The sequence below is a fragment of the Excalfactoria chinensis genome, chromosome 1 (assembly GCF_039878825.1).
Source record: "Excalfactoria chinensis isolate bCotChi1 chromosome 1, bCotChi1.hap2, whole genome shotgun sequence".
Classification (NCBI taxonomy): Eukaryota; Metazoa; Chordata; class Aves; order Galliformes; family Phasianidae; genus Excalfactoria; species Excalfactoria chinensis.
The window spans coordinates 147,562,526-147,586,686 of NC_092825.1; the positions used below are offsets into that span (position 1 = coordinate 147,562,526).

Sequence of the window (24,161 nt, forward strand, 5' to 3'; positions counted from 1 at the left end):
AAGTAAACTGCTGGCTATATTAGTGATGTCCACCAGTTCGTTAGCATAATTAAATAATACTCTGTGAAAATCCCAAAAGTCATTCAGATGAGTTTATGATATGATTTGATAAATTATTCATTTGAGTTTTCAGTTTTTAATAAAACGGAAAGAGCAGAACCCATGTTGCATGTAATTATCATAGATGTATTGATTATGCAGTTAAAGGATGTTCAGTTGTTAAGTCTTTTCTACCCACATACATGTATGCATGTATTTGTATGTGCTAGAGGTACATAAAGTTTTATACAAGGTAAATGAGCGTTCTCTGAGCTCTCTTTGCCATATGGCCCCTGTGGAGGATAGAGGGCCCTGGCTAGCTTAAGCCTGCCATATGGACCTGGTGGAAAAAGGTAAGTCTTACACACAGAGCAAACCTACCATATGGACTGGGTGGAGCACTCAAAACTCTAAACATTTCTCATACACAAGGGCCTTTTACAGAGAAGAATGTAAAAACATGCATAATACATTACACAACAAAGCCATTGAAAAATGGATCAATTGTTTAGATTTAATATGATGCTTTCAAGCAGTGCCCAAAACTATATAAATAATCAGGGTTTATTTTGAAATAGTAAAGAAGATCATCAATCATTTACAGCTGACTATTTTACTTTGCATTTAACATCTGCTGTGTAATGGAACTGTACAATACCATCCTTAATGCTGTATGAAAACAGGACAGCCAAAAATAGTGATGGGGTTAAAACAAAGTTTCTCTGAATGTATTCCCTCATTGTCTTTCTTTTCCCTCTGATGTTAAACTGAAAAATAAATTTAACGCTTTGTGCAAGAACTGTGTGACAAGTCCTGGACTTAGAAATGTCATCTACACTCGAAACTCTTTTAGGCAATATGCTTAGAGCAGTGGTACAACTTTATTTGAAACTTAAAGTATCTGTGCTAACTGAAGCTCAGCTTTCTGGTTGTCTAAGATGTCTGTTGCTTTTGTGTTCAAGAGATCTTTTATTTGCCTTCCACTGTGAAAATGATGCTAGATAGTGGTGTTTTCTTTCACAGAGCAAAGTGATAGTAAAGTAGCATAGTAGCATATTTCAAACTACTGGGCATCCTTTTTGACCTTTCATATGCATTCCCACGTAATCATAAATCCACTGGCTTGAATTATTTATTGTATATATACACACACACATATATATAAACACACCACACCATGTACCAAGATTCTGATAAGGAGTACTTCAGAAAAAATTATGCCGAAATACTGGAAAATGCAACATAAATTATATTTTAAAACATTATTTTCTGTTTTCTTGTCTGTTCTGATAATGATTTATGTATATTTTTTCACTGTTTTACCTGCAAAAATGAATAGATAAAAAAGAAGTCAAATCTATTCTAGTTTGCAAATGGGAAGATTATTTAGGCTGATATATCCCCTCAAATTTTAACAATCCTTTCCTTTTCTTAAGTATTTTTTTTCCACTGGTATTTAGTTAGTCCAGATATTTCAAGAAAGGGACTCATTTCTTCATACACTGAAATGAGAAGAAACAATAACAACAACAACAAAAACAAAACAAAACAAAAAATAAAACCCAACACAGAAATTTTAGAAACAGTAGATGTTTCTGAGAAAAATGAGACAAAAAAGATTCTAGGAAGCAGTAGAATATGCTGAATTGGAGAAAACTAGGACAAGGAGAAGATAAAGAAGGTGATTCTAAAAAAAAATAAAAAAGAATTCAGATTTTAGTTTCTGAACTCACTAAATTATACCAAAATTTGCTAGAAGAGCAGCCGTCATTAGCCACACTGACCTCCCTTGAAGAAGAGTAGAAAATCACTGAAGTTGCTAATCTCAGTCTTCAGAGTGCAACAGTTCATAAAACCTTAGAGGATTGTCATGTCCTGATACAACTCCTGTTCTTTCTCTGCCTGGGCTAAAAGCCAGCCTGTTGTCAGGGTGCTGAATAAAAGTATTATGCTTAAATATATAATGAGTCCATCAGGTTAAAGTAATAAGCCCTGTGCTGTTTGTTTCAATATCAGTAAAGTCAGTAAGGCATAATTTATCATAAAGTAGTAAAGAGATTTGACTCTTAGTATTGTATTTTGTTTCATTGCTCCTGTTACATAATTTTTATAACTGCTTAAGAAATTACATAAATATTCTTTTCCAAATATGTTATTGTCATAAATATTGAGACACCTGCATAAATTTTGCTTTAAAACAGAATTAGTAAAATGCTTAGATCCTGTAGAAGAGATGCAATGCTTATTTCCTTCATATTACAATGCAGATAAAAGGCAGAATGCAATATTTCATTTCAATGAAGGCTAGAAACTGGATCCTAGAAGTGATTTTTAATTTACCAATATGTATGTGGCATGTTTGCTGTGCAGGGTACCTTAATTTTTTATATTCGTTGTCAACCAAACTGACCTACGTTACATGGTGACTCCAGGCAATTTTTATCTTCTGTGCTGAATGTGACCTCATAATGTATAAATACATAAAGGATATTTTTTGGTCCTTTATAGTAGGTATTCTGATATATTAGCATAAATTACATATTCAAATGCATGAAGACATGCAGGCCAAATCATGTCTGTGTTTTCAAAAATAAAAGCAGTAAGTGCAAGCTTATTTTAAAGTGGATACCTCAAATGGAGCAGAAAACATTAGAGGTAAAACTTCTACATTATTCTATCAGTGAGCATCAAGCTAGTGAATGCTGTAGAAATCTCACTAATGGACACATTCTGGCAGCTTGTTGCAGATGTTTGATGAATGAATTGCACAAGGAATCATATCAGATGTAAAAATGCTTGCCTTTTCATTGTGAATTTTATTTCTTTAGCACTCTGGTGTTTAGGGATTTGGGTTTGTTTATTATTATGGATTTATGTGAAAATCAGATATTCAGATATCATCTATAGGCAATGAGTTGAGAAATGTAGCTATAATGTTGTAAAGGACTGTTTCTGATCCTATAAACTATGAAACTCATATTGAACTCCCATAGGCAGACGGCCAAAATTCTATTAGAATATCATAACCATATAATCCAAAATGTGTACATCAATTATTGTCTACAACATTTGCATCTGAGTACTGGAACCATTCCATACGTAGACACACTAAGGATTTTTATTACATTTGGAAAAAAAGAAAAAAAAAAGATTTTAAAAATGAGTTAAGTATAATCAAAAGTCTTTTATGTGAATGCGTATTTTTAGCTCCAGAACTAAGGAGGCCTCTGTGCTGTGCTCTTTCATGGTATTTGAACTGCACACCCATTTGGTACTCTTACTGCTGGTGAGAATTTGTCAAAATGCTTTTGGTTTTGATTACAGTTTCTATACTGGGTATGAGAGGAACTAAGGTCTTGGAGTTACTATGTGCCATATTTGTATATTTCCACTTACTTAGATTCTTAATTATAGACTGGATGCTACTGATCTGCTCATGATATAAATGATTACCTTAACTTGTGTGTGTACAGGGCTTGGCCGACACCATCTTCCAGTCACTTCTTTTTGAGGCAGGATTTCTTCCAATGCATTTAGAGTTTTTCCTTACATATTCAATTATTCCTGAGTCTACTATCCAGTATCACCAAGGCACTGTGTTGCTTCAGCTGATCAGACTTGTGGTTTTGTTGTTTTTTTTGTTTGTTTGTTTGTTTTTGATTTTTGATTTTGTTTGTTTGTTTGTTTGTTTTCTGTTACTTTATTGACATCTTTAGCTGTAAGAGTGAGGTGCTAATGTATCTAAGATAGGAATTTTGGCATTTAAAAGATTAGGAATAGCTCTTCTTAGTATGATTTGAGTGGTAGGCATTTTTAGGCTGGTCATCTCGTTAATGCATTATCAACATTAAGGGGCATGTGGCAGTATTCCTTTTGTATTGATGAAGTTATTAAAATCAAGTGTAGTGATTGGGGTGCCTTACAGGAAAGTGAAGTGAATATGAACATAGTATCATAGTATCATAGTATCGTGTGAGTTGGAAGGGACCTTAGAGATCATCGAGTCCAACTCCCAGGATTTGAGCCCTCTAGTGTAGCAGAGCAGCAGTTCTACCACTTGCGCCACAGGGGGGATTCGAACCTGAGCCTCCAGTGTTGCAAGCGGCGGTTCTAACACCGTGCGCCACCAGGGGCACAACATGTATATTAAAAGTAGGTTTCTGCAAAAAGAACTGCCACTGAGCATTTTATATATTTATATACATCTTGATATTTTATCCTGTTAATTTAAAAAGAAACATGATAGTATTCTGTATGCATATTGACGGAAACAACTAGATCAATAGATCTGGCTTTACAAATTCTGACCAGAGAAAGATTTTTCTGCTGTGTTGGAAGACCAGTTTAAGCCACCATAAACACAGAGTGTTTAAACCTCTTCTGACTTCTCTTTTGAACTTCTCAGATATACTTATTTATGAAGGACTGTTTACTTTTGCGTTCCCTCTTTACACTGGGTGCCAAGCAGACCCAGTCTACCTCATCTGCTCACCAGCACTGCTGGTTGGTAGGTTACATGTTGCTGAATGAATGACAGCTGTTGAGTGTTGCACAGACACACCACTGTCTATTTGTTTTCTCGTTGGACATCCAATCCGCTGTCAGCAGATTACTAGGGATCATGTGACAAGGCCATGGCAGCAATGTTGCTCAATACCCCTTAACTGCAACATGACTATAAAGGAAATTTCTGAAAATGCTGGCTTCATTGTTTTTTTATTTATTTATTTATTTTCTGAAAAGGATGAATACTAGACATACTAATTGAACACAGATCAACCAGTCAACCAAGTGATAACAATCCAGGCTGCCCAGAGGGGTTGTGGACGCACTGTCCCTGGAAGTGTTCAAAGCCAGGTTGGACGGGGCCCTCAGCAGCCTGGTCTAGTATTAAATGTGGAGGTTGGAAGCCCTGCCTGCAACAGGGGTTGGAGCTTGGTGATCCGTGAGGTCCCTTCCAACCCAAGCCATTCTATGGTTCCTTTATTCTATGAATCCACAATGCAAACCAAAAAAAACAATAAAACACAGTTTGAATGCAGTGCAGTTCCAGGCATTAAGCCTTTACTTTCAGAGAATTACAAGTTACCAACTGTGCTTATCAAGAATTGTTAACTGTTAACTTACATAAAATGTCTGTTATTTCATTATGCTGTAATCATCTTGAATTCCAAAAGAATTCAAAAGAATTAAATAAATAAATAAATAAATAAAAATGGTCCTGAGGATTAAGCCAAATCATTTTTCATTTGAAGTAATCCAATAATATCAAGCAAAATATATTTTTTACTTCTTGTGATATTTTTTTCTCTACCTTTTGCAGTAGTCATACAGAGACATTTAAAGTGTAAAGAAGAACAGGCAATACAAAAATAAGTATGTATACTGTGGATGTTTATTGTATATTGTAAATTGTGTATTGTTTTTTTCTGTTCATAATTTTGAAATTGTAAGGCTTAGGATGCAGCCTTTCAATACCTGAAGGGAACTTACTCCCAGGAGGGGAGTAAACTCTTCGAAAGGGCTGATAATAGCAGGACTAGGGGAAATGGTTTTAAGTTAAAAGAGGGAAGATTTAGGTTGGATGTTAGGGGGAAGTTCTTTACTAGGAGAGTGGTTAGGTCCTGGAACAGGCTGCCCAGGGAGGTTGTGGATGTCCCGTCCTTGGAGGTGTTCAAGACCAGGTTGGACAGGGCTCTGGGCAACCTGATCTAGTAAAGGCGTATGTTTGGTGGCCCTGCTAGGCAGGGGGGTTGGAACTACATGATCCTTGAGGTCCCTTCCAACCCGGGTCATTCTGTGATTCTGTGATTCTGTGGTACAATACAGTCTTTCAGTTTTTAAGTCCAATCCCTAATTTAAAGTTTGATGCTAATCATAAATTGTGGTCAGATTCAGCATACTTGGCTTGATGTTTGTTTTTGCATACATTCAGGAAAGCTAGACAGATAGTCAGTCAGGCTACCTGGGCTTGGCTGTGAGCTTCTAAAGGCAGCACTGTAAAGGAAATGAGACAGCTAGTATCATGTGTGGTAGGTTTTGATTTTCCAATGAGGTAGGAAATCCCTTCTCTTTGCTACATAGATATATACAACACAACTTCAGATTATGAACATGGCATCTGAAAAAGCTCAGAATTGCATTTATGAACATATAATGAACCATATTTACACAACTCTCCACATACACTTGTGCACAGAAGTACTTCTCATAGAATTGCTGTGAAGCCAAGGAAAATTCCTATTAGCACTCAGAACTGCCTGGCTGATGGAGTGGAGCTAGTAGAGTGCTAATTGGGACATTTTGACATGAACCAGTAAAATACATTTATACTTTTCTTCAGCATCCAAAGCACAGATAGCTTTTATCAGTATTCGATCTTTGCCAGTAGCATTTAAGTGTCTTTCAAAAAGAAATAATAGACATAGTACTCTCATGTAGAAACTTCAAGTTGCAGTATTGTCATATGCCTTGCATTTATACCAATGTACTGTTTAAAAGCACATTAAAATATTTAATGTACCTTTCTCACCATCATTTTTCCTTAGAGTTTGTATTTCTTTGGGTTTAGATGTACAAAATGCTTGTACTATGTATGCTTTTTTAGAGTCACCTCTGAATATCCTGCCTTTCCTTTGTTCCTGAGCATTTGATACACTTAAGTGCACAATATGCACTTTTTTTCTGTGCAAATTTCTGTGAGTGAACAGGAGAATTTTTGATACAGGGGCAGCAAAACAGTATTATTCTATTTGTGACATTACATAGTACGATGCTTCCAAATGTGGAAGCAATACTAGCATTTTAACTTTTGATTATATGGTAAAATATGTTTGTTAAAAAGTATGAAGGATAATTTATTCTAAAATACTGTGAAATCCGTAGAATAAATAAACCAGCAAATACTACTTAACCCAACCCTAATTGGTAATAGGCTGCAAAATAAGATAAAAGTTATTAGAATAATCCTTTTATTGAAAGAGAAAATTAGATAAGTTGTGCTGATTGACTCTGAGGCCCTCCTAGGGACATGTAAAATGAAGAATAAACTGAACTTGATCTAGTCCAAAGAGCCTGAAGAAATCCTCACAGCTGGAACATCACCACTAATTACATTTTTACTTTTTGGATATATTTTGCCAACTCTTCATTCATTTACAGTGATTTTACAGCATTAAGTCCTTAACAAAATGAAAATGCTTATCTTTAAAGTAGATGTTTTTATATATTTGATTTTACCAGCAATAAATTTCAATTGCAGTGAAGTACTGTGCTTGAAACACAACAATAATAACTTATACAAAATATTCTGTGTTGAACAACACAGGTTTGCCATTTTGTTAATTTCTTGCTGTATCAATACAATTTTGTTACTCCTTGGGCACTTTTTTCTCCGTTATTTCATCTCAGTTTTACTACCCTTCTCCAAGCTATTTGTCCACCTCGTGTGTCCTTCTGTCCTGTTTTCTTGGTTTAGCTTTCACTCAATTCTTTGTTAGTCCCTATCTCCTTTCCAAGTTATACTGGTTTCCAAACCTCCACATCTCAATTTCAACCCACAATATGTTTGTCTTTGTGTTTACATTAAATGCTATGAGTGGTTTGCTTTAGGAACAAATATGTTTGAAGTATTTTACAGAGAACAAAAAACCATGAGGATGCATTACAAAGAGCCATTAAAATTACAGAAAGACATTAATTTGCAGAGTATTTTTTGAGCCAGTCATTATCTCTTGCTTTCAAATCCTGGCATTATCAACATTCTCCATTTTGGTTGGTGACCAGTCTGAACTTATCCTACTTGCATTTAGGAACACAGACAACAGACTGGCTACCGCTACTCATCTATTATTGTTTAAATAGCTGTCACAGCTTCCATAGTGTCTGTTTCCATGTTATCTCATGAAGAACAAAAAAGAATGGCAGCACACCAAGTGCAATGAAAAATGTTACTTGTATTTGGCCCAAACCTGCTGTTGTTCACAGATAAAATCTATAGGTTACTTTTTGAAACTGGGGAGAAATGGATTTAATGGATGTGGCATTTGTAAATATTTTGAAGATATGCGTTAATTTCAGACTTGCCTGTTATGGTGATTTAGTTCCAGTGTCAAGGTACAGATTCATCTCTGCTCTGATACTGAGGAGATTTCAATAATAGTTTGTCCAATCCTTGTTTTTCTGTTAGTTAATAACATCTTGGTGGCCAACATAAACCAAGGCAGGCCTGGCCACTTCTTTGTTCTACCTTGTTCTTTCTTTTCAACTCTTTATACTGTTTTCCTCGCAGCTCTGACGATGGAGTTGTAGATTGACCCCATTTCTCCTCTTGCCCCAAATTCTATTTGAATGCTTCCTTTGATGTGTTTAGACTAAAAATGCCAGACCTCTGTCTCCCAGCAGTGTTGCTCCAGTAGTAGGTTGAGAACCATTAATAGTTCCTTTGCAGTGGTTCAAAAGATGTTATGTTAATGATTATTTGGAAACAAAGATGGAACGCTGTGTTGAGAAAAGGGAACTTAAGCAGGAATGGAAGATTTTTAAATGCTTCAGTGGCAAGAGGTCAAATTATTATTGCTACTAAGATATGTGGTTTTGTTTTAATTGGCCATGTTTACAATGTGCTTTTTCTTAAAAATGCATTTTTTCAAGATTCCCTCAATCATTGCTTATCTCACATCCACAAATATTCATGCTTCCTGTGTATAATATGTACATTTGCTCTGTTTCAAACATACTCACACTCAAAGTTTATTTCACATGGGACATCAGGAAAACAAAGCCACATTAGTCTGACATTTTTTTCTGAGTTTAAGTTTCATTAAAATAAGTTCACTGTAAGTTCAGCTCTCTAGTCTTCCCCTTCAGTGTTAATTTGTTTCAGTTATTTATTATAATAGAAGAGTTTGGATTTTGAGTTTGTTCTATTATCCCTAACTTTGATCTTTTGGAGTTATTTTGCCTGTTGAAAAATGGTGCCATACATTGTTGAGAAAACCATTATGAACATATTTTGAACATGCCTAAAATACAGCAAACAACATTTATTTATAATTAAAGTACAGTAGAGACTTTAATCCTTTTCCCGAAATCTCAGGTAAGACCTGTGTTAGGAGATCTCAGGTAAGACCTGTGTTAGGAGTTTTCTTTATCTCAACTATTACATTGAAGTAACATAGTTTTTAAACAAAGTAAGGTCTGTGTATTTTTATTTATTTATTTATTTATTTAGGTAGGTGAGTTTTATCAATTATGTTTTAAAATATTTTTTCTGCTCAAGGCCTAAAGTTTAAGTTATTTCAAGAGGGATGAGAGATTTTTGGTCTATTTCTGTGATAAACCTGGAGGTATACTTTCACATTTGTATAGTTTAGTTGCATGATGCATACTAGTGATTTCTTTCTCAAATGAATAGCAAAGAAGAGGTTTGTAACTTTTTTAACAGTGTATGAAACATTTTGAAAGCCATACTTACATAAATCAAAAATAGTACTGTACAGCCTTTATCAGTCTATAATCCTATCACTTTTGCTTAAGTTTTAATTGTTTGTTGTGATTAATGAAAGCATAACAATTCTGACAGCAGTTTGGGAAAAAAAAAAAAAAAAGATAATTATTCTTTGCATTAGAATATGATTGCAGAATATGAACTAGAAGGACTGTCTGAGAACAGTAAAGTAGTTTACAATATCTGGGATTACCTATTTATTTATTTTTTCCTAATGTGGTGAATATATGTATAATATTTTTGAAGTTGAAAAGAAAATAAACAATTATCATTTTGGGTCAAGTTACTGTATATTACTACAAAATGATGACAGACAGTGGAATAGCATCAGGATAGATGATGCATACAGAGTACATTTTCTGTAGTCTGCTTTTAATCTCTGTAAGATACAGGTTCAGTAATCTGCAGCGTTTTTCTCTACTGTCCATGATCTGACTGGAAAATATGATGAAATATACTTAACAAAATCTTTTTATGGGCTAAAGCTTTCCTTTGTAAACATCACTTTGTTTCATAAGGCTTACGTTGGTAACTTTTGAGTTAAGATTTCATGAGAAAGTAAAAATTCTTCCACAGATTGTGAAAAATAGATAATATTAAATGGGCTTTTACTCCTTTTGTAGGCTAATCTCAGCCTAAGCCCCTATGAAATAGGAAGAACAGTTTTCACAGTATGATTGATGATTTCAAATGTAGATCTTTCAATCTGAGCAAGTAACCTGAGGCTCCTCTTATACTCAATAGGAACTTCTAGAGGAAGAATTGTCTCCTCCTATGTTCTCCTGATGACTATAACAGTTTAGATGGATTAGCGCCTTAAAATGCTGTGTTTCTCTCCACTAGCTATAGAAAGAGTTAGGTGGGACAAGCCCAGAAGCCTATTTTGACATTTCTGTGCAGGATGTGGGATGCAGTGGATGCAGCTTTTACATTAGCACCATTAAGTGCTGACCAGCAAAATGGAGCAGATGATGAGATGGAACAAGGAATCAGCACCTATAAGTGCTTAAGAGAGATTTCTTCTGTCGGGAATGCTGATGGAAATGAACTTCTGGGATGAACTGGGATTCTCAGTTATAGTGTGCTTTCCTTTGGCTGTTGAAACACTCTAACCCATTCTTGCGAAAAGATTTCTCTCTCTAGACTGTTGCCACTTCAGAATATACAGCACCTCACTTCTTTTGACTTTGTAGGAAAACATTATCAGAAGTTTCATGTAATACATTTCCTAATTATTCTATAAATTATTCTATAATTATTCTATTTGTTACAACTGTAACTAAATGAATTGCAGAAAAAAAAAAAAAAAAAAAGTAATAGACCTCAAAAAATGTGTATCATGTTGATCAAAGCTAAATGAAGTAGTCTAAGACTGAGAAATTCCTATATAGTCAAACAGCTGTGTAGAGTCCTGTATGCACTCTGATGCCATGGAATTGTATTGGTGTTTTGGTTAATGACTGAACCGTTGCTAAGAAGAATGTGCATACATATATGTATCTGAATAAATGTATAGTTTTCCTTTTGAAGAATTCAGATTAAGATCTAGCGTGAAGAGCTTGACCTAAATTTCTGTATCATATCAACAATAGTCTAAAAATATTTCAAAAATTAAAAAAAAAAATATATATAATGAAGTCCTTTCCTTCCTTCCTTCCTTCCTTCCTTCCTTCCTTCCTTCCTTCCTTCCTTCCTTCCTTCCTTCCTTCCTTCCTTCCTTCCTTCCTTCCTTCCTTCCTTCCTTCCTTCCTTCCTTCCTTCCTTCCTTCCTTCCTTCCTTCCTTCCTTCCTTCCTTCCTTCCTTCCTTCCTTCCTTCCTTCCTTCCAACTGCCCCCTCCCCCCCCCCCCCCCCATACTCCCTTCACTTACTTTATAATCCACTCACAGATTATCTATGAAATGCTAATCTTAGAAGTCTTCAGACTCGGGGAGTTTTTCCCATTGTGATGTCATAACTGATCAGATCTGATTGTTATGATGATCCCACTAAGGAATTGAGCACTAATTGTTAGAACATGTCTGTGTTTGAAAAAAATTAGGCCAATGATTGTAACCATGCTGTTAATATCATTTATTGTTCAGAGTATGTTTCAGCTATGGGAATCAAGTATACTTTTTTGATTAAAAATGCCTAGGCAGTCTGTACGTTTTCCCTGTTTGCAGAATCTTCTGACCTGTAAATGAAAGCATTGAGTGGGAAGGGTTAATTGTATAGCAAGCCTCATATTCAAATATTTCTCTTATATGAAATATATGTCATGCTAGCAAATATTCTATTGTCAGTTCAAATAGAACACAAACTAAAATGAGATAATTGGGAAGGTGCCCATAAAGTCAGCTTGAATATTTTATCACGAGTATATGTGAGATAATATTTGTTTTAAAAAGATTCTATGGCACTGTAAACTCAGTCTCATTAGAGACTGCATTTAAAAGGCTTATAAAGTTACTCATTAATGTTATCTTGTTGTATCTCCACAGCTTTTTCATTAAAGAAAATTCAGCAGAAAGCATTTTCTCCTGATAGCAGGAACCAATTTGCAATAAATGTTCTGGAAACCACTAGGGAAGCCATTACTGAAGTCTAATAAAAACAGACAAGCGTAACTTGTTCTATATTTTTGTTTCAATCACATACAGATGAGACCCCGCTCTCCACACCAACCGCAAGAGACAGCCTTGACAAACTTTCTCTAACTGGGCATGGGCAACCACTACCTCCAGGTTTTCCATCTCCTTTTCTATTCCCTGATGGATTGTCCTCCATAGAGACCCTTCTGACTAACATACAGGTAGGCCTTTCTGTAGATCAGCTTACGGGAGTGGAGAGGAACCAGTTGTTCAGATTTTTCTAAATTAATACAACCATTTTAGTTTAATCAGTTCATAAGATTATTTGGAACAACTAATTTGCTGAAACTTTCTAGTAATTTGGGATTTAAAGAGGCTGCAACAAATGAATGAATTTAGAAGCTGTCAGTTACAGCACATAAAAAAATAGATTGTGTATTAAACCACAGCAGAGAAATTGATGAAAATGGCATCGGTGTGTTTAATAACATTTGTCTTAAATGCTCTTTTTATTACAGACTAATGAAATGTATCTTACTATTGAGGTATATCTCATTTACTAAGCAGAGAAACCTTTCTTTAATAAATAGTTATTTCAAATTGCGGGGGTGCCAAGGTGGAAATGATATTTAAAGCTATTTGAAATGCGTCTCTCATAAAAGCATTCACAAAAAAACACTTCTTTTATAAGTAAGCTCATTTCACTTAAAGTACTGTCTTCAAAGAATAGACTTCAAAGGGTATTACCAAATTTTCTGCAGATTTCCTATTCAGTAGTCGAAATATCTATTGTGTGTACAGTACAGCCTGATTCAAATATTGTTCAAGGTAAACATTTGCCTAGATGTTAGTGTTTAATATTAGAATGAAGATTTTTTTTACCCACAAATTCAGTGATCATGTGTTCTCCAGATGCAATTTTTGCAACAGTATGTTGCATGAAGAAGCAAAATGTTAGTGCAAGAAATAATGCAGCCATATTGTACTCATTACATACAACCTTTGTTTGAGCAGCTTCTAACTTCCAATATTTTTTTTTTCCTGCAAATGTGTCAAGTCAATTTTATTGTATTCAGCAAGCACCATACAAAGGAGGGCCAAAGCCTTTTTGCTTTATTTTCCTAAGCAAAGTCTTTCAAGTTTATGGCTCTTTGGACTTGTTTTATGGAAAGTATACAGGATTCCTTTATTATATTATATAACATATATATCTATATATATAAAAGCATATATATAATATATATATATTGAGTTCTAAAAAGATAAAACATAATTGCTATTTAGAAGTACAGTATTATTATATCTGCCTGATTCAAAAGAATGTAATAGTAATATTTTTTTTTTTATTTTTTTTTTTTGTGGGGGCTTTTGTTGTAGTAGCTGTAACTTTAGAATCTTATATATATAAATTATAAAATGAGATAATTCTGCAACATTTAGCATTCCTCTAACAGGTCAGATGAAATCTATAAAGAATATTTTGTTTCAGAGGTATAAAAACAGTTAATAAAGTATCTAATGTTTGAGCTGTGCATGCATGTACAGGAAAGTTCCTAGTAATTTTTTTGACAAATGTGTGCAGTCAATGTCTCTAGACAGCAACCTAATGAGCAAGGCATTCAGCATCAACAGGTTAGCTAATCTCGTGATTGAATATGAGAGTGCTGCACGATTTCAGGATAAATGACTAGGATTAATTTGCCAAGAATGCATTCAGTGTTGTTTTACAGAAAACATGAACATGAAATTCAGTCATTGCTTTCATTGCTTTATTATTATTATTATTGTTCTTTAAAACTAATCTTATCTGTTGAAGAGATAAAATGAGAGTTAAGTTTTTAAAGAAACTAGAAACTATGTTTTTTTCTCATTGCATTTTTGGGCTTACTGTTCCTTACTTTGAGTTTTCGCATCATGACAAATTACCTATCAGGGTAAACAGGTTGCATGTAAAACCCTTTGGATTTTTTCAATATGCCTCTGTGTCTCACTGTATTATTTCCACAGATCTCTGGGAGTTCTTTCATGTACTATCAAGACATGTTTTTTTTGTTATTGTTGTTTTGGTTTGTTTTTTTCCCCCGTACATTTAAATCTCCATCAGGACTATATATATATATATATATATAAATACTTCACTATATGTATCTGTATATATATTTAGCTATCTTGATTTTCCTCCTTGATAGAAAATGATAAGTATTCTCATTAAAAAAATAGACTAGCCAATTATAATAACCTGTGCACAGTGGCAGTTTCTCTAATCAGTGACATTCCAACAGTGTTTTCCATGTTCAGTGGTTATTGTAATGAAAGCACTACCACATGAACTATGTCCCAAAACTTTCATAGCTGATGTACAAGTACTATCTGAAATACACTTTTTTCGGTACATGAGACAGAATTCTTGTCACTGGGTCAGTTTCCCTTTATCCTCCTTTAGTACAGGCACATCTTGTGTCCTTTTCTGTACAGAGGTGTAAGTTACAAAGAAAAGTGGAGCATCAGCCTTCCTCACCACTCTCTTGTTGGAGCTACACTAAGAACAGATTACTAGCAACAGAGCAGATCTAACTTTCTAGAAAAAATTGTTTTGCCTACAGTTTGTTCCCTGCCTCCAATGTTAAGAGAACAGCAAAAATCTAGCCAAAGTCTAAATGAGTGATTTTGCTGCTCTCTTTTTCCAAACATCACACATGACCAAAATGCAGACATATCATAGACATAAGTCTGCCTGTGAAATGCAAGTGAAATGTACCTTCATTGGGTCATAGAACTGGGATACATACATGACCTGCCACATGCTGTATGAAGGTGATATTACTACATAAGCAAGCAATTTCTGGCTACTGTGAGGATGTGATGCTGTTGTGATCTACTGTACTGATTCATACTGTCAATTTAACTTGTGTAACTCTGCTTGCTTCCTTTAAAATTGTCTACTAAACACTAGGCAAGTCTTTCATATGTACTAAATCTAAATGAATAAACCTTAATCCGGTTAATTCGGTAAACCTTCTAGCTTACCTGGGCCTCACTGAAGAGGAATTGTCTTGGGCCACATACATGTAGGTCACTTGGAAAGCAATGCCTCCTACTTATTTTTATGGAAACTACAATAGACACAATGAGCACAGTACCTCTGCTTGATAGTACAAATTTCTCAGCTACAAAACAGTGTTTTTCAACATACCATTAGCTAAGCATTTCTGCCAGTGATGAACATTAGCCTGCATGCCATGCACATCAAAACCTGCATCAGCAAAGGTGATCCACTGTTGCTTGTTGCCACTCCTGAAATGAGCCACCTATCTCCTATTATGAGCCACCTATCACCTATTATGAAAATAATAAATAATGAAAATAATAATAATAATAAATAATAATAAAGTACCACTAACAAACACAAGCAAACAAAAACCCTCACCAATGGACAATGCTAGATTATTTGTACATTTAAAGAGAAGATAATCAAAATATACAGAGTTTAGAACAACCAAGGTTAAACCTTTCTGGGAAGTGCTGAGATAGATAGATATAAAAAATTAACTAAGAAAATATAATTACGCAAATAAAACAAATGAGATGGGGCCATATTTTCTTATTCGGCAGTATATCTACACATTTAAGAGGAAGAGAAAATAAATTTCCCCAGAGAACTTAAAACAAGTGATGTGTCTGTTCCTTCCCACTGTATACTTGTTACTTTCTTCCAGACTAAATTCTGTAAGTCTGTGTGCAGCTTCAGAAAGGATAAAGGGTAACCGAAGGTGGATCACAGCAAAATGCTGTGTGGATACTAGCAAGAAGGCTGAGGATGTTTTCATATCTTTCACATAAATTCACCTTTTGGAGTCATGACCCAGTTATGCCAAAGTATGTTACAGCCAAAGCCTTTCATGATATTGCAATGTTCCTGGATAATAGTAATGTTATTTTAGGCTTTTAGAGTCAAAATACTTACTGACCGTGGACTGATTTTCTATTAATAACTAAGGGATGAATTAATTGCACCAATAGTTATGTTTTTCCATTGACACAGTCTTACTGCTAAATATTTTTCAAAGAAATATGTATAATAGACTACAAGTATCCCATTGATGTTAATAAAAGAAATGTATGATTGCACACAAAATTCCCTTGTGAAAACAAAAAGACCAACTGGCTTTATTGCTGTGAGTCTCCTGTGCTGTTGCCATCTATGACTAAGTTTACAGAAGGAAAATAGTACAAACACTGGGTAAAGTAAAAATCACAGCTTTACTTTGTCTTTTTCTGCTTGTCTTCTGCTAAAATTAAAGAGAAAACTTTTTTTCACAGAAAATATTGATGAACAATATCATACTTTTAATGATGATGGAGGTTTTCCATTACAAAAGTGTCTTTCTAGAGTCATCTGTAGTTATAGTCATGCTGTGTTATGTTACTTTGTGTATGTTACTAAGTTATCAGTTAGAATAAAATTGCAAATATTCAGAATTTAACCTGTGAAGGCTAATATAAATTGCTAACATGCAGTTGTTTTTTATTTCCTCAATAATGAGAGCATAAAAATTATATGGGCAATTATTGGAAGTAAAGCAATGTCTTCTAGACAGACTAGTAAGTCTTCTAGATTAACTAGTAAGGCCATTTTAAAGTCACAATTAACTGTGTAGCTAAGTGTGTTATCCCTAACACACAGTAGTAGCTAGAATGAGAAAGAGATTTTGAATACCTTTTTCCATCTACGGGCAACACATGATTTTATTTATTTATTCATTTATTTTTATTAGTGATGGGTAATACTGGCTTTAAGATAGAGATACATTTAATTCATAGAAGATCAGTAGTCTGCCCTAACAAGATGGTGTCTGTAGGTATATTAGAAATAACTATTAGTCAGTGAATGGGGAGGAACATCAACCATGCATCAAATTATTATTATTATTATTATTTTAATTTAGAATATTTCTAGAGGACTTATCAGTGTAAAATATAAGGCAAATTAAAAAAATAAATAAATCAAAATGATCTCTAAATTTCCAGGTGAAAAAGTCAATGTTTTATATTACGCTGAAATTAAATATATATATAAAATATATAAAATATATAAAATATATAAAATATATTTATTTATTTATTCATGTACACAGTGATAATAATATGTATATGTTAATATATATGTCAATATATATTTATATTTAATATATATGTATATTAACAGCGACACATACAGGAAGAATGGCATGCCATGTTTAAAGCCTTGTTCCTGATAGAGCCATACTGTATTAAAAACAAATCTGGAACCTGAGCGTGTTCACTACAATTATCATTATCCAGCCTCCATAACATCTGACCTTCCCTAAAGGGAAATATTTTCCTTTTGTTAATGCTCTGTGTTGCACTGCATTTCCCATTGTCATTGGCAGCATATTGATTTAATATCAGGTTAGAGGATTAGCCATAGCAAATACAAGTTGGACATACTGTATTTTGTATAATCTTTTACAGATGATCCACTGGGAGAATTAATAGAATTTCATGCAACTCTGAAATTGCTATTCCTGTTCCAAAGGGCACTCATGATTTTTAGATGCTGTACATTTTGGTTGATTTTCTCAACCCTTCTTCATTGAATACAGAGAGATACTGAATGTTTCCAGTATTTTTGCATTAGAGATGTCATTGGCAGCAACAGCACTTTTGCATATGCATCAGTTTGGCTCTAGTGCAGATTTTTTTCTACATTGGACGCCTACTGATGTGCACTGATTTAACTTCTAAAAATGAAACTTAATTTTGTGTAGCTTATAAGTAGTCCCTAGTGTGTCTTGGCTCCAAAAAGCTAATATTTTTCAGACATAATCAGCAGCAATAGGTAATGTATTACCATTAGCTACGTTAGCAGAGGGTTTAAAAAAATGAAAGTTTGAGGGAGGAAGTATGGTGCAGAAATTCAATAGAAAATGTAATATGTTTTTAGCAATTTCATACTATGCAGTGATTTTAATATAAAATTACATGTCTGTGTTACACTAGAATTATTCTCCATGTTCATTCATGGATTTTTAAAAAACACAAAAATATTTGTTAGCCAAGGACAATAATAGTTTAATAGTAATTTATTTTAAACTGCTACTGATAATACAACCAATCAACAGATTAAGTGGTGCCAACATTGGCATCTTGCTAAATGATCTCTAGACTTTGCACTGATAGTACATCTTTCAAAGATAAGTCAACAAGAGCAATCAGAGCAGAAAATTAGAATTTGGTATCTTAGAATTAAAATACAGCTAAACTAAAGTTTTAATTGGGGTGATCTAAAAGGGCAGTTGACGTAATGATCTCTTTCATTTGTTACTAATTGTTTATTCCTGATGAAGAAGAAACATGTACATGAATGTAGTTGAACTGAGTAAAGATGGCAGTTGTTTCAGCAGCTTGATTTTATGGTTAAATGAGATACATTGCAAGGATTTGGGAAAGGCATTTGACAATAAACTTTTAATCTACAAGTACTCTTTGTGTAATTTTCCTTGATCTGTTTGTTGTTTTTTTTCCAGACTTCAAACATAAACCTGAGGTAGGTATTGATATAATAATTCCAATCAGAATTTCTCAGTAGCACTTACTATAAAAAACATAACTTCTGATAATTGTAAGCATAGCAGAATGAAGAGGTGGTCTATGGCTCAGTGTCTGGATGGAGATCAGTGACAAGAGGTGCCCCTGAATGGTCAGTACTCTGGACTGATACCCTTTAATATCTTCATCAGTGAAATTGATGAGGCCCGTAACTAGCAGCGTCCCCCAGGGGTCTGTGCTGGGTCTGGTCTTATTCAACATCTTCATCAACGACTTTGATGAGGGGATAGTGACCACCCTCAGCAAGTTTGCTGATGACACAAAGTTGGGAGGATTGGCTGACACGCCTGAAGGCTGCACTGCCATTCAGCGAGACCTGGACAGGCTGGAGAGCTGGGCAGTAAGAAACCGGATGAGGTTTAACAAAAGCACGTGTAGAGTCTTGTACCTAGGAAGAAATAATTGCATGCACCAGTACAGGCTGGGGGAAGACCTGCTGGAGAGGAGCTCTGCTGAGAGGGACCTGGGCGTCCTGGTGGATGACAGGTTGGCCATGAGCCAGCAGTGTGCCCTTGTAGCCAAAAAGGCCAATGGCATACTGGGGTGCATTAAAAAGAGCGTGGCCAGCAGGTCGAGGGAGGTGATCTTCTCCGTCTACTCTGCCCTGGTGAGGCCTCGTCTGGAATACTGTGTCCAGTTCTGGGCTCCCCAGTACAAAAAAGACAGGGATCTCTTGGAAAGAGTCCAGCGGAGGGCCACAAAGATGGTGAATGGCCTGGAACATCTCCCCTATGAGGAGAGACTAAGTGAACTGGGCCTGTTTAGCCTTGAGAAAAGAAGGCTGAGAGGGGATTTGATCCAGGTTTATAAATACCTGAGGTGCGGGGGCCATAGTGGCGAGGCTGGTGTCTTTTCAGTGGTGCGTGGGGACAGGACTAGGGGTAATGGGCTGAAACTTCAGCATAGAAAGTTCCGCACGAATGTGCGCAAGAACTTCTTTACAGTGACGAGTGATGGAGCACTGGAACAGGCTGCCCAGGGAGGTGGTGGAGTCTCCTTCTCTGGAGATATTCAAGACCAGCCTGGACGCCTACCTGTGAAACGTGCTGTAGGGAACCTTTTTTGGCAGGGGGGTTGGACTCAATGATCTCTAGAGGTCCCTTCCAACCCCTACAATTCCAACTCTAAGGATTCTGTGATTCTATGAATCTTAAGAGGGGGATTTCAAGTGAATGTTAATATTAAAAATGTATTTTACTTTTTTTTTTTTTTTTTTTTTAGTTACTGTTGTTTGATATTTTCAAATGTGGTCCTGTTCTTTTGCAGTGTGCATCATTAAGGTGACCATGTGGTCCCTGCAGTTGAAAAGTTTTGAGTTCTTTCAGCTGCTGTGGACTTTAATGCATTGAAGTATAATGAAACTACAAAGAATTACATTCTTAGTGAGACAACACTTAAGGCAACAGTTTAGTTAAGAGTGAGGGTGAGTGAGAATGAGAACAGAATTGAAAGAGGAGGTGGAAGAACACAAATTTCAATGGTAGGCATTTACATTAGGAAAGCTAACAAGAGAAAAGTGCTTACAAACAGTCAAGAAAGTGTGTTTTTTTTTTTTTTTCCATTTTCAAGTATCGTAATGGTGGTTTGGGTTAGGATTAGAGATAAAACTCGGAATTTAATTTAGGAAATGTGCTTAAGTGGTGAGGGAACTTATGACTTGGAGAACATAATTTTGTGTCTGTAGTATGCAGCTCTGTAACTGGGTCCTGATTATAAACTTTATATCTTTTAACTTTTCTAAAATACCTACTTCTTCAGTCTGTCTTGTTGGCATTGCTTCATATCAGCAAATCCCTCTTGGGTCAAAATAGATCTATGGCTGTCAGGAGACTTGCTTTGGATATGGAAGAGTTAAGTTCATGCCCATGCAGGTTCATATATGCCTAGCCATGCTTAATTATCTGCTCTATTATGATAGCTTTAAGTGAATGAGATAAAAGTGTAGAGCCAAGAGCACAGTGGCCAGAAATTCTGAAATATGGAATTCTTTCCTCTTTCTATATTTATTTTTTTCAACCCTGTTTTCCCTCCCCTTTTTGTATTTTATATCAGCGTCCTAATTATCTGTGAATTAGTTATGCCAAGATCTGTCTGTTTGTTTGCAAAAAAGAAGGAACTGTTGAATTAAAGTCCTCAAGAAAAAAAGGAAATTAGGCTGAGTAATTATTTCCTGATGCAATAACCACAAAAATGTAGATTTTTTTCCCAAACAGACCAAGTCAAGAAATTAAGAGATCATTGTGTTTTGCCGTCTGTTATGAGACAGCAATTGTACAAGATCAGTAAAGTACTTTTAAAGATAGAAAGATCTTCTTGCTCTGTGAGTGTCCTCTGCTTAACATCTCGACAACTTAATCTTCCTTGGAAACAATATGGAATGCAGTAATAATGAACAACAATAAGGAGATTTACTAGAGACTGAATTTGCCATTCTTAAGGTGATAAATAATGAGACTGATAACTCATTGTCGATGGGACAGCTCTTTTTGTTGTCACTGGCAAGTGGCTTATATAAGCTTATATATACATATATATGCATATATATTTTATCTTCCATGAAGAATAAACCTATCCCTATAACTTTCTAATATTTGTTTTACATGTATTTGAAGATCATCTTGCGTCTTCTGTGAAAACTTGATGCTGCTTTTATAAAGATTTTTTGTCCACTTGGTAAAATTCACTCCAGTTAATATTTACTCTTGATAACTGGGAAACTTTGAACCAGTAACATGATTATTTCATTTGTAAAATTTCATATGACTAATCAGAGATAAATAATATCAGTTATTTATTACACCATCTGTTGGCATTCCTCAAACATTACAATATCCAAGTTTTGGGTGTTTGTTTTTTTCCGAACAGGGTCTACTAAAGGTTGCTATAGACAATGCCAGAGCTCAAGAGAAACAAGTCCAACTGGAAAAGACAGAACTGAAGATGGAGCTCTTCAGGGAACGAGAACTGAGGGAAACACTTGAAAAACAGTTGGCTGTGGAGCAGAAAAATAGAGGTATCTTAATAAAGAGAACATAAATACCTTGTAATTTTTTTTCCTTAGGAAACCTAATTTTGTTTCAAGCGTTTGTGTTTCATCAAAACATTTCTCCAGTACTCCTGTTATGTACAGCCTGACTGCAGTGCAGGAAGTTTTGCAGTCTGCCTGATACTAATTTTCCATAGGATCTGCATGAAATTTAGTATAAGCACCTTCATTTTTTTCTGCATTTGTCTTGAATATAACTTACTACAACATATCGGTAATACGGAGTACAAATGTAAACACAGAAAGTGCAGTTATGGACTTTAGCAGGTTGTGACCATTAAGAAAAAGGATAGCTACTTAAAGCAAACACAACTTTATCAAATTTTATTCCCTCCAAGGTGTTATGAATTCATTTCTGTTCCTATGTGATAGAGTCATATACTGCATATTTAGGCAATCTGTATGTAGTAAAATACGAAGTTAATAGTAATATGTAAGCCTTGTGTAATGCAGTAGGTCAAATAAGTTTATAGAAGGAACAGCTAGCTCAGGTTCTCTTTGAGAAAGATCCCAGTGAAAAGCATATTAATGTTAAACATTTCTTAATGATTTCTCCTTGTGGAAAAGCTGACTGCCCATGGTTTGGATGGGCGTACACTTCACTCAGTGAAACACTGGCTGAATGGTCAGGCCCAAAGAGTTGTGGTCAGTGAAGTTAAATCCGGTTGGAGGCTGGTCATGAGTGGTGTCCCCCAGGGCTCAGTACTAGGACTGCTTCTATTTAACATCTTTATTAACCATCTTGGTGAAGGGATTGAGTGCACCCTCAGTACGTTTGCAGACAACACCAAGCTGGGAGGGAGTGTTGATCTGCCAGAGGGGAGGAAGGCACTACAGAGGGACCTGGATAGACTGGGTCGATGGGCCAAGGCAAACTCTATGAGTTTCAGTAGGGCCAAGTGTCAGGTCCTGGTCAGGTTTGTTTGGTCACAACAACCCCAGGCAACCCTACAGGCTTGGGGAGGAGTGGATGGAAAGCGGCCTGATGGAAAGAGACTTTGGGGTACTGATGGACAGTCAGCTGAATATGAATCAACAGTGTGTCCAGGTGGCCAAAAAGGGCAATGGCATCCGCATCCTGGCTTGTATCAGGAATGGTGTGATAAGCAGGATGAGGGAAGTCATCCCTGTACTCAGCATTGGTGATGCCTCACCTCAAGTAATGTGTTCAGTTTTGGGCACCTCAGTATGGAAGGGACACTGAGGTGCTGGAGAAGGTCCAAAGAAGGGCAAAAAGGCTTGTGAAGTGCTTGAAGAATATGCCCTATGAGGAGAGTCTGGAGGAACTGGGGATGTTTAGTCTGAGGAAAAGGAGGCTGAGTGGAGACCTTATTGCACTCTTCCAATATCTGAAAAGTGCTTACAGCGAGAGCAGGGTTGGTCTCTTCTCACTGGTGACAGGTGACAGGACAAAGGGAAGTTGCCAGGGTTGTGCCAGGGTAAGTTTAGGTTGGATATGAGGAAGCATTTCTTTACAGAAATGGTTGTTAAGCACTGGAATAGGCTCCCCAAGGAGGTGGTTGAGTCACCACCGCTGGATGTGTTTAAAAACCATTTGGTTGTGGTGCTCAGGGACATGATTTCACAAGTGTTGTTAGTTAGGGTAGTATGGTTAGGTCATGGTTGGACTTGATGATCTTTAAGGTCTTTTCCAACTGAGTGATTCTACAATTCTATGATTTCCTGTATACTATTATCCTGTATATGTACATATATATATATATATATATAAGATATATTACACCATTCTAAAACATCAATAGTAAAGTTAAGGCAGTTCACAATTAATTATTTGTATTCCATACACGTTCCCATCTTGCTTTGTGGCTCTCCTTTTCTCTGTATGTATGTCTTGCCCTTTAAAAGTGTCTAATTGCATTGCAAGGTCCAGATAACCTGTGGAACTAGCTTGCTGCTTAACACAAACAGCAGGCATGGCAGATACGTATTTTTGCAGTAGTTACAATACTCTTCTTGTCCAGCTTGGCTTTCTGTAAATCATCTAAAAAAGGAACCCCAAGAGCTCTTGGATTTGCAACCAGTATCATTATTCCTTTGACTAATGTTCTACCTGTAAGTAAGCAGTGTAATCCTATTTCATGCCTCAACTCCTTAAAAGGCAGGGCATCGTTAATTTTTCTTTTTAAACTTAAAAGAAAAACAACTATCAAAACTGTGTAATGAATTATAACTTTGTCCACAAATGACCTATTTTGCTCAGTACAATCACAATGGTCTCATTTCTTCACATCCTTTTCTTACTCTGCCTCATAATCCTTCAATCATGCATCCCTTTTTTAGAGTTAGGCAACAATACACACAGCAGAAAAAGTATAGGTGGGTACTCATCTGACTTTGAGTTTTGC

At 35.6% G+C, this 24,161-nt stretch overlaps 1 protein-coding gene across 7 annotated transcripts in view; it reads left to right on the plus strand.

Moving 5' to 3' along the window:
• The window catches only part of DACH1 (dachshund family transcription factor 1), a 350,269-nt gene that overhangs the window by 286,869 nt on the left and 39,239 nt on the right, over nucleotides 1-24,161 (plus strand). For all 7 annotated transcript variants that reach the window (XM_072354869.1, XM_072354896.1, XM_072354906.1 and 4 more), the window contains 2 exons: nucleotides 12,189-12,340; nucleotides 21,615-21,762. In XM_072354869.1, the coding sequence (XP_072210970.1) occupies nucleotides 12,189-12,340; nucleotides 21,615-21,762 (300 nt within the window). The remainder of the gene's footprint in view (nucleotides 1-12,188; nucleotides 12,341-21,614; nucleotides 21,763-24,161) is intronic.